At 37.5% G+C, this 16,972-nt stretch overlaps 1 protein-coding gene across 3 annotated transcripts in view; it reads right to left on the bottom strand.

Annotated features, from left to right (window-relative positions):
- myo5b (myosin VB) overlaps positions 1-16,972 on the bottom strand; it is a 53,761-nt gene that overhangs the window by 33,484 nt on the left and 3,305 nt on the right. For all 3 annotated transcript variants that reach the window (XM_065286883.1, XM_065286886.1, XM_065286885.2), the window contains exons 2-3: positions 3,483-3,593; positions 417-588 (exon numbers count right to left, since the gene is read on the bottom strand). In XM_065286883.1, the coding sequence (XP_065142955.1) occupies positions 417-588; positions 3,483-3,593 (283 nt within the window). The remainder of the gene's footprint in view (positions 1-416; positions 589-3,482; positions 3,594-16,972) is intronic.

Raw genomic sequence — 16,972 nt, forward strand, 5'->3', positions numbered from 1 at the left:
GCTTTAACACAGTGGTTCTCAAACTTTTTCAGCGTGCGGCCCCCCCCCAAAGAAAATTTACGACAAATTTGTTCTAAAAGGTAACATTTTAATTAAACAAACATATTAAATTATACAAAGTAGTGCTGTTATAGCCTTATTTTTTTAAGGTTTAATTACACAGAATTCATGATAAATTAATGTATTTTTTAAAATGTCATAAAACTGAGGCCCCCCTGGCACCATCTTGCGGTCCCCCTGGGGGTCCCGGACCCCAGTTTGAGAACCACTGCTTTAACAAGTAACATAACATTTATTTTACACATACTCTCATTAACTGGCTTTCACATAATTGGCTGATAATCAGCCAACAGAAGATCTTTTGTGTTAGTGTGTGTTATTTATAAACAGAAAATACTGATAACAGGCACACTTACCACAGTAAGTGTAAATGTGATTGGACTCCAGGAAACGGACTTTGAGATTGTGGAGCACAGCGGGCTCATGGAGGTAGCTGAGAGCTGTGAGGTCATTCTCTCCTACCAAAATATCTGGATTCCGAAGAAATGGAAGCGGATTGTCTTTGGGACCAAGTGGATATTCTAATGTCTAGGAATAAAAACAAAGCAAAATGAGAAGAAACAGGAGATTGATCAAACTCTATCCTGTTTAAAAAAAAATTCCAGTCTTTGAAGTGTAACAGGCAAGAGTCTATAAAACATAAGCTTCAATAAATCATGCAGAGCTTTATTTCATCTTCTGGTTTGATGACATAGATGTTCCCTGACATTACATTTTGATAATACACATGAGGGCATCCCATACAATTCTCTCTGAGGACCTGCTCTTCTTACCCACCAAAACATGATTAATGATTCATAAGACACATTTTCTTAGGATGGTGAAATTGTAATTAACTGTGATGTGAAGCTGGATGGCTTGTTAAGATGTTCTGGTTTAGTTCACAACTGCTGACTGTGTCAGGACTGTCATTATAAACACATCATTGCTCAGTTTGCTTAAAGGTCACGTATTTTTAGGCTTTCTAGAGTTTTATTTTAGGTTATGATTTCCTTAAGAATATATATTTGCTGTTTAAGTACCAAAAACAATCTATATATTTTTTACATCTCTTTCAGGAGCTCTGCTAAAAACAGGTCGTTTTGGCATGCAATAATTAATATTCATGAGCCTCTCTTCTGATAGGCCTGTTATTTTATGAGTGAAATATGCAGTTGAAATAAAGTTACCCATGGAATTACACTAAGTGTTAGTTTCTGGACACTAAATGTTAGGTTAGTAAACCAATAGACACAGAGACTAAGAGGCTGTTTACACTTGGTATTAAGATGTGTTTTCATCGATCGGATCACAAGTGGACGAGAGAGACACATTGCGTTTACACCTGGTATTTAAATCCGTCTCTTTTGTCCACTTTCGACCGCATCTGTCCTGAAAACTGTGAGGGGGTGGTCTGTGAGACGGTGGGTGAGTCTCTCTGCTGTCATTCAAACGCGAGCGGGAGTAATTATGAGTTTATATGGACGCAAACTTATATTATGTCGGAGCCCGCTGCTTGTTTAGCAAGTATACATGCTGCACAGTGTTTTGTACGTTTATTCGTTGGAGCTTTCTCTGAATTTTCAGCGCAATTGATGAAATAGGATCGCGCAACTTTCACGCTTTCAAAACGAAACTACGGAGAACACCCCGCAGTAGTTTTATCAATGAAAGGCTAAAAATAGCGCTGTTCACCGTATGTTCACGGCAGAAGTCAAAAAAGACGTAAAATTAGTGTTTAATACCTCAGATTAGAGAAATGGGCGGAGAGAAGGCGGTCGCATGTGGCTGTTCGAACGCATTCAACCACATTGCGTTCCGCAACTCCAAAGCGATCCGATCGAAAGTGGTTTCGACTACCTCTGAATGTGGTTGAAAGTGGTCGAAAGTGGACGCGTTCAAAACGTTTTGAACACCGTTTACATCTGGCATTAACGTCGTCCACTTGTGATCCGATCGACGAAAACGCATGTTAATGCCAAGTGTAAACAGCCTCTAAGAGATTTTAACCTTACCATGTTTAACTCAATAAACAAACAGACACCAAAAGGGCTTGTGTCTGTAACTTAAGAATACAAACAACGTCTGATTTCCAACAGATATTCTATCAAAACCGGTGGCTACCAAAGACTTTAACGTTACAAAACAACACTTTAGCATCTAGTTAGCGTTGCATAATTGTTTACAATATATCATTTCAGTTTTCTCTGGCTCCATAATGTAATTTAAAAGTTAGGACTGCTGATAATTCGCATGCGATTGCCTCGTGCATCTCTTCAGTAAAGCCGGTTCATTGATTAGTAGTAAATCACCATCAGCTGCTTTCAGAAGCGGCAACCGGCAGCCAGTTCTGAGAGCAGGTGATGCCGCTTTACTACTAACGACGAGATTCGCGTGACAATCGCGTGCAAGTTATCGTGCAGCCCTGCTTAATGTGTGTTTACTTACGGGTTGTGGATTTAAGGTCGGATCCAACAAAGTAAGGACTGCAACATCTTTGATGAGTAGATTCCTGGACAAACCAGCATTGAACTGCCACACCGAAGCAGTCACTTGTGAAATGTTTAGATCAGACTGCTACAGTTGAACTAATTGTTGAGGAATTTCTAATTAAATGAATATTAGCCATTGTTCTCGTATATTAATGTTTTCAGAAGCCTTTGCAATGATTTAGTTTCCTGACATCCATTAATTGAACAGCATTTTCTCACGTGGTGTGATATAACTTAGGAGTTTAGCAACAAGGGGGTGGGGCAGTGGACAGTGCTCGGGGTGGAGACTGAAGGCGGCGACTGTCTCACGGTGACGTAGCAAATTCACGGAAGTACAAACGAACCGTTTTAACTCACAGCTACTTCAAGCAGGCTGTGTGAATTTGACTCTTAAATGACTGTTTTGAAACTTATATGGTACTTACATAGCCCCTAGACCTCAGTTATCATGAAAAAAGCCACAAAATTCCAGTTTTTACCATATGTGACCTAGTGACTAGTCAGTCCTGTTAAACCTGATTGAAGCTCTTATGGTTTGTTCAGAATGCAAAAATGAAACGTTAGGCACATCACGACAACAAAGATTTCCGCATGATTTCTTTGAAATCATATACTGATTGTTTTTTTACATGAACATGATTTTTTTAAACCTACTCCAAATAGTTAAAATAGCTTATATAGGGGCAGTTTCCCAGACAGGGGTTAGATTAATCCAGGAATATGACTTGGTTATATTAGGACATTTAAGTAGGCTTTACAAACATACCTTACAAAAACAATACTGGTTTGCATCTTGAGAGAAAGTGGCACTGATATATATGTTAAAAAAAAGTCAGTGCAAGATATTTTAAAAAATTAAGGCAGCTCAAACATGCATTTTAGTCCGGGACTAGGATAAGCCCTATCAGGGAAACTGTCCCATAAGGTGAAAAAAGGGTAGTGTTTGCTTACCGATTCATCTTCTAATTGGAGGTGAAGGACGGAGTCTCCCTCCTTATAATCTTTGATGATTTCAGCTCCCTTCCATACCTCTTCTGGGTCAGGGATCCAAACCCGGGTGTACTGAAACACACATGAATGCCAACTGTAAATCTAAAATCTACAAGTGGTTCAACTACAAGAACAAAAAAATTTAATCACAGGCTTCTACAGTCACGCATTAATATTCATCAAAACAACAATTCCCATCAAAACTCCTGCACAGCTCAGTGGAAGAGCATTGCATTAGCAACGTAAAGGGTTCGAACTCATGCAACACACATAGTGATAAAAATCCAAAGCTTCTACAAAATGCATAAATGTAAATGTTACATGTGCAGAAAACATAAGACATAGGGCACCAGTGTCTATAGCAGTGTTTCTAAACCCTGGTCCTCAAGGACGCCCTTCCAGAAAGTTTTAGATGTCCCCCAATTTAGAACACCTGAACTAAGTCATCAGCCTCCTTCCAGAATGTCTCCCTAACAAGCTAATAATTTAAATCAGGTGTGTTAATTAAGGAGACATCTAAAAAATTCTGGAAGGGGGTCCTTGAGGACCAGGGTTGAGAAACACTGGTCTATAGCATGCTCATTCACCACTTTATTACAGTTGTTGGTCTGTTCTGCAGAGGGTTCAGAGAGGCATTGTGATAAACTTAAAGCAAGGTTGAGGCACTCGAAATTAGTTATAAGCCTTGAAAGCTGTTTAGAAGTTGAATGCTCCTTCTTAAAGAGATCTGTATGTGAAAAAAACTCTCGACCCTCAAAACAACACAAATAAATAATGTGGTTATAAGCAGCTTAAACACTAAACAGCCGTGACATTATTATAATCTCATTTAGATGCTAAATACACCAGAACTGCTGATGATCACCTAACTTTCACAGATTATTAACAACCAATGTACTGACACCAATTCCACAGCGACTACTTTCAATGATTATCCAACTTGGATGTCAGGATTTTCACCTGGATTCACACTGAGGGGCTGCACTTAATTTGAAGTGCACCGTGAAAAAGGACGACTTAAAGGGATAGTTCACTTTAAAATGAAAATTCTGTCATCATTTACTCGTCCTCATGTTGTTCTAAACCTGTATGAATTTCTTTTTTCTGATGAACACAAAAGATGATGTTTTGAGAAATGATGGTAAACACACAACAGTAAGTGACCATTGACTTCCATAGTAGGAAACAAATATTTTGGAAGTATTGTGATAAATGACAAATATTTTGCTAAATTATGGTAAGCTCACAGTTGACAGTACCCATTAAATTCCATAATATTTTTTATTCCTACTATGGAAGTCTATGGTCACTTACTGCTGTGTGTTTACCATCATTTCTCAAAATATCTTCTTGTGTGTTCATTAGAAAAAAGAAATTCATACAGGTTTAGTACAACATGAGGATGAGTAAATGATGACAGAATTTTCATTTTAAAGTGAACTGTCCCTTTAAAACACTTGTTAACCTCAGAGGCTGAACTCTGCGCACCGCCTAATCTTGAGCAAGCAAAAGTCACTTCATATCAGGGTACACCCAGATGAAAATGTAATTATGAATCCTAGTTATAGGCGGAGTGAGCGTATCTTTGATGCAAGCAATGTTGCTATCTCTAATAGTACTCATGTGACAACTTTCACTGAATTTATGTTAACACTCAAGGAGATTGTTACATAATGTGCTGGTGACACAGTGCATCAGAGACAATTTAATCAAATATGCAAGAACTAAAAAAAACTTAATCTTTGTTGGGTGACTCCATAATATCGGGAAATACAAGGACATCAAGATTAGAAGGAATCAATATCCTAGAATATGATTAACAGTGATTATGAACTCATTGAGGTTCTCTTGGTCACGTCTCAAGAAATACTTCATTACTCATAAAATCAGTGTACCAATGGGACTGTTTATATTAGATTTTGCTCTTGTCACTGGGATACGGGTTGACACAATGAGGACGTACTTTAACAGGGAAAAGTGTATTGATGGAGTCGACTGAAAGCAGAAAGGCTGCTGTCAAGTGTCTGTGCAAAGTACAGAGATAAAAAATAGATTCAGAACAGCAGGTCATCACTCTGCAACAATGTAAAAGACTTATAATGTTTTTAAAAAATGTAATTGATAAGTGTGATAAAAGGAACAATAAGAGTTTTAATGCTCCTTTGCTATTGTTGCCAATCTAAGTAAAAGTCATGGCACTAGAGTTGGGTATCGATTACATTTGATCAATTCAAATTTTACTCATCAATTCTTTTCTATTCATAGAACAGCTTTATGGTTTGTTTGGTATCTATATTTAGATACATTTATATACCAAACCATATGGTCATGATCTGGTGTAGTGGTTCGAGGGGCAATAACTAACCCACGGTTTGTTGTAAGACGGACTGTTTACATTGTTGCACAAGGTTGCGCGTTTTGTTTTTCCGGTATTTTTTTTACGCTGCCTAAAGACGGTCTGCTGGTTTGCCGTTTTTCCAGAGAGTTATTGATGAACGAGTGTTTTGGTGGCATGTAAGTAAATTTTTTCATCATATGTTTTTTTCGGTTTCTAAGTTAGGTGTGTAAGATATCAAATCCAATGTTATGTCATATTAATCAGTGTCTTGTTGACTAAAACATAGCATCGTTTTGAAATATGTCTGCAGCTCTTAGCATCTTTTTTGGTGGGCTTGAAAATATTTTGACCCAGAGGGGGTAGTTGTAACGCTGTGTTACAACTAACCCCTTAGCACTTACGATATGAAAACCGCTAACGTTAGCATAATTCTTGCCGTTGTTTTAAATAGGCTACACACATGACTGCTGGCTGCTAACAAAATAAATGTGCCTGTCTTATCAAAAATTGTGTGTCAAATAAATTTTTGTTCATATCTTAAATATTGATTGAATAAGGTCACGTTAAAGATTGAAATCATAATGAAATTAATGTCTAAAATAAGACTCTCCGAATTAGATTTTTTAAACTGTAGTATGGTTATTACAGACTGGGTCACATATAAAAAAAATTTTGTCATTGTGCTGCTTTTTCTCACTATTTAGACATTTGTATCCATTTATAATTGAACTATTGTTAGAAAAGGGCTGGATGAATGAATACAGTGTGGATACCTGTCTATTATAGACAGATTTATAAGCAATATCCACTTCAAGTATTTAGACAAAATAGTATTGAAATATTTGCCTACAAACTTTATTTTCAGCAAGTGTTACAACTAACCCCCTGCCTGTTACAATGAACCCCACCTATGGGGTAAGTTGTAACGTTTGCACTTCTGTCACATTTGGTGTAATTGTCCAAGAATGGTAAGTACTTGAAACAAACTTTAAATGTTCATTTGTAACAGTAAAATTAATCAAAAATATAATTGATCAAACTCTAATATTTTTGAAAGGTTTGCGCCAAAACCAAAAAGCATTAGGTTGTGCCCCGCTCTCCCCTACTTATTGCAGACTGTTATGCAGAATAATTCATTACGAGTAGTGTTTTAACTAGAAAATAACTGGTAAATACACCTTTTTATTATAGGAAAAGTGTAGTAACAATCCGATTGTTTACCATTTGTATTACCATAATATCATCGTTAAACTATGGTTACTCTATTGTGAGACATTTGTAAATGTGTGAATCGTGTGGTTTTACTACCATAGTTAAACTATGGTTACTATAATATAAACAATGGCTAATTTTTATTAGAACTGTTTTAATCAAATGAGATGAGCTAGTAAACGCAGACGTCACACACAGGCACATTCAATTGATTTAGGCTTTGTGAAATAGAAAAATGATATGAATGCAAGTGATGTGAGTGCAAAGGTGTTTAAGTAAACTGCCGCAAGTCAGTTCTTCACAGATAACAGGAATAAAAGACACGGGCTGTCATATAAAGTGCATGCAGAAAATAATAAGAGGAACTAAAAATGTTATTTTACAGTAAGGATCAGATTTCTGACCTTATGGGATCCGATTCCAGAATTAGAATTGATTATCGATTCCCGACCTTACAAGTCACAAATTGTGCATATATACAGTCAGCTCTACTTATAGTAGAGAATCATTTTACAGGACCAGGAAATTACAGCAGATTTGAATTAAAAGTCCAAAGTCTTATAGGGATTGAATGCATTACTATTATTACAGTATTCACATTACGTTATTACTTTGCCATAAAAAGCTTTGTTTATGTTCCAACAGAAAGTCTGTCATGACTTCCACGTCTTAATACAAAGCATCTGCAGGTCAGCTCTCAAAATTATGTTTACCAGAAGCAATAACTGAACAACCAAAGCCTGTACCTGATATCACTGCCATGAAAATGAACATGAGCTCATCTGTGTATTTGTGCATTATTGTATTTACATTTCTATGACAATAAGCCCTGCTCTTTCATAGCAAAAATTGCTTGATTTAACCTCACTGATTCATAATGTTGTCTTCTTGTGTTACCACAGATGAACATGCAAATATTACAGTGGCACAGCTACTTGGATTTTTTTGTTTTATCTTATAAAATTGTCATTTCACTGATAAAGTATGTGTCTAGGGGCCTTTATAAGACACAAATTTCTTCAAAACTAAACTGGATCTAAATGACGAATTATGGTAATTTGTGAATTGTGATTCATGTAATTCAGCCCAAACTCTGAAAACAACCCATAAACCTTTGCCCTGGACTGAGGGGTTTCTTTGCTATTACCATAAAAAAGACTGGAAGTGTTTAGTTTAAGGATAACCTAAAAACTAATGTGGACCTGATTCAAATGTCACATGAACAAATTCAATCCAAACAAGGCTTAAATTCAATTTTAAGATCATTAATAGGAAACCCATCAATATTTAAAGGCCCACAAACCAATCTTATTACAGAAACTCTATGTTATCAAGATAAATATGAGATAGCTAAGCAAATAAAACCTGTTTAGTGAAGGTCTGTGAAGTAATGTTGTAAACACTCAATGTTTTGGTAAATTCTCACTGCCTCCATCCCTAATTTTGCATGCTTTACAAATTTTTAAAGACTGTAACACACACTCACTACAGGAACTTCATCATATACCCCACCCAATTTGCTTGTATGCTGAAGTAAAATGAATGAGATGAAATTTGATGCTTGGACCTCATTAGAGATTCAGTTGCCCTAATATAGAGGTGTTTCCGTATAGTAGACCATATGCAAATTGTGCTGAGCAAGACCATTGGCTTATTTGATTTGTAAAGCATTCTCTGATGACTTAACCCTGGGAGCCTATAGCGTCAGCGGGAAAGGTCTGGGTGTTTTTGACGTTGTCAAGGAAGTAACAAGTACTTAGCTTAGTGTACAATACAGACTTGTAAACAAAACCAAAACACACATTTCAAACCGTTGAACCATTGGCCTAAGAACACAGCAAAACCATGTTTCAGATCACCAACATCCTATTCTGTCAAAAAAATGGTCCCTAGCTGTCAAATGTGCTGATATACTGGGGGAAGACCATTTTATACAATTATTAATATGCACCATTTAGGTACAGACATGAATACATTTATATTGGTAGCAATACACTACATTCTAACCCTTTGGTGCCAATATGTACCTCTGAAGTACTAATATGCACCCATTGGTACCAATATGTACATTTAAGGTACTAAAATGAGCCCTTTGGTGCCAATATGTACCTCTGAGGTCATAATATGCACCCTTTGGTACCAACATGTAACTCTGAGGTACTAATATGCACCCTTTGGTACCAATATGTACATCTATGGTACTAATATAAACCCTTTGGTACCAATATGTACGTCTAAGGTATAAATATGAACCCTTTGGAACCATAATGTACGTCTAATGTACTAATATGCACCCTCTGGTACCAATATGTAACTGAGGTACTAATATGCACCCTTTGTTACCAATATGTACATCTATGGTACTAATATGAACCCTTGGGACAAATATGTAACTCCAAGGTACTAATATGCACCCTTTGGTACCAATATGTAAGTCTAAGGTACTAATATGAACCCTTTGTTACCAATATGGTGGATTCTGAAATATCCACCATATCCACCTCTGAGGTACTAATACAGTATACTCTTTGTTACCAATATGTACCCTCTGAGGCAGTGCTGGGCAGTAGCTTCACTACAAGTAGCGAAGCTAGTAGTTTAACTACATTTTTCAGTAGCTTGGCGGTAGCTTAGCTGCTTTCTAAATCAAATAGCTTTTCAGTAGCTAAGCTCTTTTTTTGACCAAGTAGTTAGGTAGCTTCCACACAAGCTACAATTTTCCAAACATTTCTGAAGTCGTCCTGAATTTGAGAATAAGCGCGTCATTTTGAATCGACATCACAGGACGTCGTTTGTTCCGTATTTTCAAGTTGTGCAGCCTTCATTCATACAAAACATTACCACTCACATTCTGTGAAGACTCGTGCTCTACCTCTGACTGGGTTATGTTACCAAGCCAAGCTAATATAAAAACATGTAATAAATATTACAATTGAAACTATTAATAGAATGTGCTTTGGCGGGCACCTCACAGACTCTGTGCAGGCTACCTGCTGCCCGCGGGCACCACATTTAGAGACCCCTGTGTTAAGATATGTCAGGGCCAGGTGTTTTTGAATAAATGCAGCTCAAACATGCATTCTATTCTGGGAGTAGGATAAGACCTGTCCAGCAAACCGCCCCATAATGTGAAGTACCTAGGCCTACATTATGCTTGTATTGCCTATAATTACCAAAATAATAAATTGAACCTGAATAAATAATTACATAATAAAACTGGTTAAAAATAAAAAAGTAGCTTGGAAGTAGCAAGCTACTATTGATGTAGCTTAGCTTGCTACATTTCCCAGGGGGGTAGCTTCAGTGTAGTAAAGCCTCATTTAATGTGAAGTAACTGCTTAGCTCACTAAATTTTCCAAGTAGCTTGCCCAGCACTGCTCTGAGGTACTAATATGAACTCTTTAGGTGTGAAGATGTACTTTTTTTAAATAGTACTGCCCTAGTGAGAATCTAGAAACCATTTAGTTTGACGATTTTTTTGACAGTGTGTCAGAATAAAAAATCACTTTACGGCAATGATATGTCACACAAACGTATGTGTTTAAAATTATATGTAATGCTTTTTATAAAATCTATATCATATTCTGAAAATATCAACATATCAGTATTAACAAATTTCATAATCACCCTCTAATTTCAATTATTCTTTAAGACTTAATTTACTGTAATATGTATTCATTTACTGTAAGTGCAGTAACTCATTCACACAAGTTAGTAAGGCCACCACCACCAGTTTAAAGGACTCACAGTGTTTTGGTGAGTTTTTCCCTTATAAGGATGAAATTGCCCTGCATGTGATAGCTTTCAGTTGTACAGCTATGAAACAAAATCATGTTTCTTATATAAACTGAGGCCTCATTTTACATTTATGAACTTAGTGAATTAACAAATAGCTTCTCTCATTACCAATTCAACCATGACATAAAACAAATACCAAAGACTACCATACAGTACGTTCAGTGAGGGATGTAGTCAAACTGAACTAGGGGCCCAACCTTTATGCTTTGCTTCCTAATTAATTAATGTCACTTTGCCCCCCTGGTGCCAAGAGTATCGCATTTACAATGGGGCACAAATAAATCGCAATTACATGCACTGTTAACAGCCATGCTGATCGAGCACAAATGCTGACGAAAGAAAATATTGGTTTTGTGATTTATAAAGGATTAAAGGGATAGTTCAGCCAAAAATGATATTAAACCCATGATTTACTCACCCCCAAGCTGTCAGAGTTGCATATGTCCATTGTTTTTCAGACAAACACATTTTCAGATATTTCAGATAATCCAAACGGCTCCAGGATGATAAACAAAGGCCTTCTGAGGGTAATCTGCGCGGTGTTGTTGTAGAAATATCCATATTTAAAACTTTATTAACGAAAATAACTACCTTCCGGTAGCGCCGCATCTTAGTCGCGTCTTAGTCTTAGTCTGCTTTACGCAGCCTACGGAGGCTACTCTGCTGTTTCTCTGTGCCCCCGCCCTCCAAATTTGTCATACGTCACTAAGAAAAGTGCGTACACTACGCTAATACTCTCTCCTGAATACAGAGGAGTCTAAGATGGCGGCGCTACCGGAAGGTGGTTATTTTCGTTAATAAAGTTTTAAATATGGATATTTCTACAACAACAACCACGCGGATTACCCTGAGAAGACCTTTGTTTATCATCCTGGAGCCGTTTGGATTTAATTTGTGAAGGATGGACACACTTTTTTTGGACTTGAAGGTCGTGGACCCCGTAACTTCACATTTAATGAATTGAAAGAGCTAAAACATTTTCTAAAATATCCGAAAATGTGTTTGTCTGAAAAACGATGGACATTTGCAACTCGGACAGCTTGGGGGTGAGTAAATCATGGGTTTAATATCATTTTTGGCTGAACTATCCCTTTAAAGGGGGGAGAATAGACAATGGGAAGATCAGGATTCAGATTATGGTCTACATTATACAACTGTATAGTCTATTATAGTCACCTGACCATTAATGCAACGCCATCATAGTCCTCTCTCCGCATATCAGCAGTATTAATTACAGACTGATTGACTCTTTGAAAAGAAAACCACTACAGATAAGTGTGTCATGTTGATGTTATTTATAATACATATAATGGCACATAACGTGGTGCTAACACTGCCATGAGGACATTTTGGGAACGACATGCTGTATCAGTTCTGAAATGAATGGTATGTCTGATGGAGGAGAGTCAAACTTTTTACTAAACACAATCTAATAAATAGCCTTGCATCATCTCTAAGAAGTGTCATGTCTGATACTATAAAAAGTGTGTTTCACCTCATATTGTTTGTTCTTATTCAGGATTTTTATAGTCATAACACAATCATACACAGTATGCATGACCAAGCTTAAAAGGCAGAATCTAATCAGTTTAAAGGTCCCGTTCTTCCTGTGTTTTTGAAGCTTTGATTGTGTTTACAGTGCGCCATATAATGTGTGTTCATGTTTCACGTGTAAAAAAACACAGTATTTTTCACACAAATTACTTATCTGTATAGGGCTGTTTTCACTGTCCTAAAAACGGGCTGATGTCTTCCTTGTTCTATGAAGACCCTCCTTCAGAAATACGTATTGAGTTCAACATTACACACTAACTAAAGTTTAAAAAATGATATCAGGAAGAACGTGACCTTTAAAGCTGTGATTGTCTTTGAATCTTACAAGCTGATATTTCCTTAAAAGGCAAGCAGTGAATAACCAGAAGCACACACTTCCTTTGCAGTATTTAGCATGCATGCTATTCCACACCTATGTGCCACATCTTTTCATAGTGTGAGCCTGACTGGTCTGCTAATTGTTCCAATGCATTTTCAGACACCATACTGTCACACTTCACTTGATGTCAGACAGCCATGACTGAGTTACAGTAATACAATAGACTGCAAGCTTGCCAGTATTATTTACAAGTTGGGTAAAAAGCTACAAGGAAACACAATGACTAACACACATGTAATGGCTTCATAAGAAGTAGCCTACATATATTTTAATGTGAACATTGTTTATTGACACAAATAATACATGTGATGTAAATACCGAAAGCGTGTATTTGAGAAGATCTGTAAGGCTTTTGTTTCATTATTTCGAGTCGAACTGTAAGAGTTGCAAGTCTATCATTGTTTGTGAGCAGCCCTAAAGGACACAGAAATGAAGGCCGCACAGATAAACAGGTGGTAGGTATGTTGTGGTTGGAGGGAATCAGCTGTTGGGACGCAGTGGTGAGTCTTGCCTGACTGGTTTTACACAGCTTTTCAGAGTTGCATTACAAAAAGACCTGTGTCCACGTCACTGGTTTAAATACCCTTTGGCATTCAAGCTCAAAATTAAAGAGCGCATGCATTCCCAGGAATCAAACCTATGACCTTGTCATTGCTAGCTTGAGGGCTCTAACAGGTACGGTTACGAAAAGAGCTACAGAAACAGCCAAAAGAAAAAATGCAAATGATCAAAATTGATAAAAAAGATCAAAATAAATGTAAAATTAAACCCATAGTTAACCATTTGACTGAAACTTTAATTTAGCTTTTATTTATTATTTATTTGTTTTTCTCACCAAATACTGTCTTTATTTGGTCAGGCCTTGCACGTCCCCCATGTACATGTGTGAGAAATAGGATTTAAATCTGCTGTTTGTAACTTTTCAATGGAATAATTCTTCCACCTAACCCAGTATTTTTTTGCTGACATAGACAACCTGCCAGGGTGTTGGTTTACTTCCCTGCAGCGTGTAAACATTGTGACAATCTCACAACATTGATATTCGTTTAACTGATGTCAACTCTGGATCAAGCAATGCATGAGTTTGGGGTGTGACAGTCTGTTTGTCCAAACAATGGAGACAGGGAGCTTGGAAAAATAGGTAGAAATGTTTTGAAAAATCTCTTGTTTCTCCAATTTATAAACAACAGCCATACTTATTATACAAATAAACTACTATTATATCCCTAGCATTTATCTGTTACATGTCAGTCAAGCGTGTGAAAGGGATGATCTACAGCAGTCTAGGGTTTCACTTTTAGCTTTCTCCTTAACCTTAAAGGTTAAAGGTAAATACAAAGCTCTGTGTTCCTGCTAGCCACACCCTGATCACTGTCAGCATTCTCAAAAAAGTCCTAAATGGAAAGATGTGGGTGTTTCCTGGAGGACATTTTCCATATTTTGGGTTTCCCTCCACCTCCGAGCTAGGCCCAGTACACTGTCCAGGAATGGCTGTGTGAACAGCTCCCTGACAAATGTTGAAACCTGACACCAGTGCATGTGAAGAGTGAGGCTTTGTGACAATGGTTAACAGGTAATATGGCCCTGGGGGCTTCAGACTAAATCAACGTGAAGTACAGGAAGTAGCAGGTGCACCTTTTCAGATAAAGAAGAGAGAAATTTGTGTTTCCAATTTACAAAAAATAAAATAGCTTGGACCAAGTAAAATATTGAATATTTATGTTGTCTTACATTCATATGGGGACCACTGCGCAAGATTTGAAAAATTATGTTCTTTGTCAGAAAGTGTTTAGATTAGATATTTTTCTAACTATTTCACTCAGCTCTGCTACACCCATAATTAGTTAGTCACATTACTTTGAACTGTGTTGGTGGAGCAATAAAAGGGATGTTGGAACAAGATTTAGAGAACCAGTATTGGTCACAAACCACAAAGCATGTCTATAAAACTCAATATTTCACAAAGGTAAAACCACAGATACATAGGGAGGAATGGTGTTGTTTTACACAAAGGTGTGTGAACTAAAAGAGGATCTGCTGTGCTTCTCCATGCCCACCCTTTACAAAGACTCCAATTCTTGCATCAGTTACATTAGCAGCATTAACCGACCCATATGTGTGGTAACTACTAGGTGAGGGAGTGTGATCACACACATACAAACACCACCCAATGCTTCACTCCCTCTGGACCTCCACACAACTTGTTTACCTGGCCAGATGCGCTGAGAGACCTTCACGGTGTAATGACGTCGTTTATGGTGTAACCAAGAAGATGCTACAGTACAAAGGGATCTAAATTTATATGAAAATACGATGGTTTGAATTTAAGATTAAAGTGCAGCATTGCAGAGTTTACAAAGTGTCATTGCAAGCCAATACAATTGAGCTGCAGACAAGAAACATCTTTTCAAATACTGGGCTGTGTTAGGGTCAGTTCACCAAATCTAGACTAAAATGAAAGGCTTTGACAGGGCTGTCTTGTGCCCCAAACTAATCCTGTTTTAAGGAGCTCTAACGACAAGATAAAAAGTAGAGTATCTCTTACACTGTAACTTTAACTTAACAAATTAGGTTAAACATTTTAAACTTGCTTTAATAAGTTATAAACAAGTTATAAGTCAAAACTTAAAATAGTAGGTTGAATTGACTTGCATAACCAAGTTGCTTCAACTTCAGGCTGCATTGTGTATAGTGGGCAGCATAAAAACACAATAAGGGAAATTCAATATTATAATTTTTTTAAAGGGGACCCTGTACACACAGTGTAACATTTATATGTTCTTACATGTAAGATTATTTTGGATTATCAGCTTATTTAACAAACAGCAAGCTGGTCTAAGGAAAACAGATGGGAGATTTGTTTCCCTGGTCGTCCATCCATTTAATTAGGAACCAGATTATGAAGTAGGCATTTAATTAGGAGATGAGAAGGAGATGGCTTGAGCAAAGACACCTCTTTAGGTGTCCTTAAAGGAATACTCCACTTTCATTTAAAAAATCCTGATAATTTACTCACCCCCATCCCAGATAGCAAAAAATATCCGCAGGACTTCTTTTTGCCGCCAGCCCTAAGCTGTCGGCTATAGGTGCGTCCCGCTGGCGGGGATGAAACGTTTGCTGCCGAATACGTCACTCCCCTTTCTTGCGATTTGCCGCCGGTGCTTAATTTATGCAAAAGCGGCTGCCGCTGGCGGTCCGCCGTCAGACCTGTTTGCGATTACGCCCTTATGACGCTTACTGCCTCCAGAGCACCGCCGGTGGTTCGCCGACTCATTGCTATCTGGGATGTCATCCAAGTTGTTAATGGCTTTCTTTGTTTAGTCGAGAATAATTTTTTTTTTTTTTTTGAGGAAAACATTCCAGGATTTGTCTCACTTAAATAGACTTTTTTTGGACCTCATCAGTTCACAGTTTCAATGCAATTTAAAACTGATGTTTCAACGCAGCTTCAAAGGGCTCTAAACAAGCCCAACCGAGGCATAAGGCAGTGTTTCCCATACATTGATTTACCTGTGGCGCACCGCCGCAAATAGATTTTTCATGATTCCCATTTAAATGTATATTTTACAACGGGTTATTTCATGTCGCGAGCGCTCAGCGTGCCCCTCTCTCTCTCTTGTGTTGCGTGCAGCACTTCGCCAGCACGCGTCTCTCTCTCTCACATGACACTGAAAAGGTGGTGTTGCTTTAATGTCCGTTCCTCCGTATACTTTCTTTTCCCCATAAACGTCATCAGTGACGGATGTTACTGACAAAGACGACTGATCTAGTTTATCATGACTTAACGAAAGGTTAGAATTAGTCTTTCCCACACACACAGACACGTTTTCTTGATGTAAGAGCTTTCTCTCTTCAGTGTAAATGTATGGTGATTTTGTCAGACGATGTCAAGTTTATAAATCAGGATTATAGCAACAGTTAAAGAAACAGCTGGTTGGATTAAACACAAGGTGTTACTAGGTTGTGTTTATTCACTATTTTATAGTCTACTCGTTTTATGTATGACAACAGAACAGATAATATGTAAAAATAGCATTCAGTTGTGTTAAAATGCAATATAATCTGACAGATCAAAAAGTAAAGGTGAAACACGTGATGATGTCACATATGTGCTAAATAGCGTGTGATGTCATCACCGCCACAGTCTCTTAAAATCCTGTGGGAAACACT

The sequence above is a fragment of the Paramisgurnus dabryanus genome, chromosome 18 (assembly GCF_030506205.2).
Source record: "Paramisgurnus dabryanus chromosome 18, PD_genome_1.1, whole genome shotgun sequence".
Classification (NCBI taxonomy): Eukaryota; Metazoa; Chordata; class Actinopteri; order Cypriniformes; family Cobitidae; genus Paramisgurnus; species Paramisgurnus dabryanus.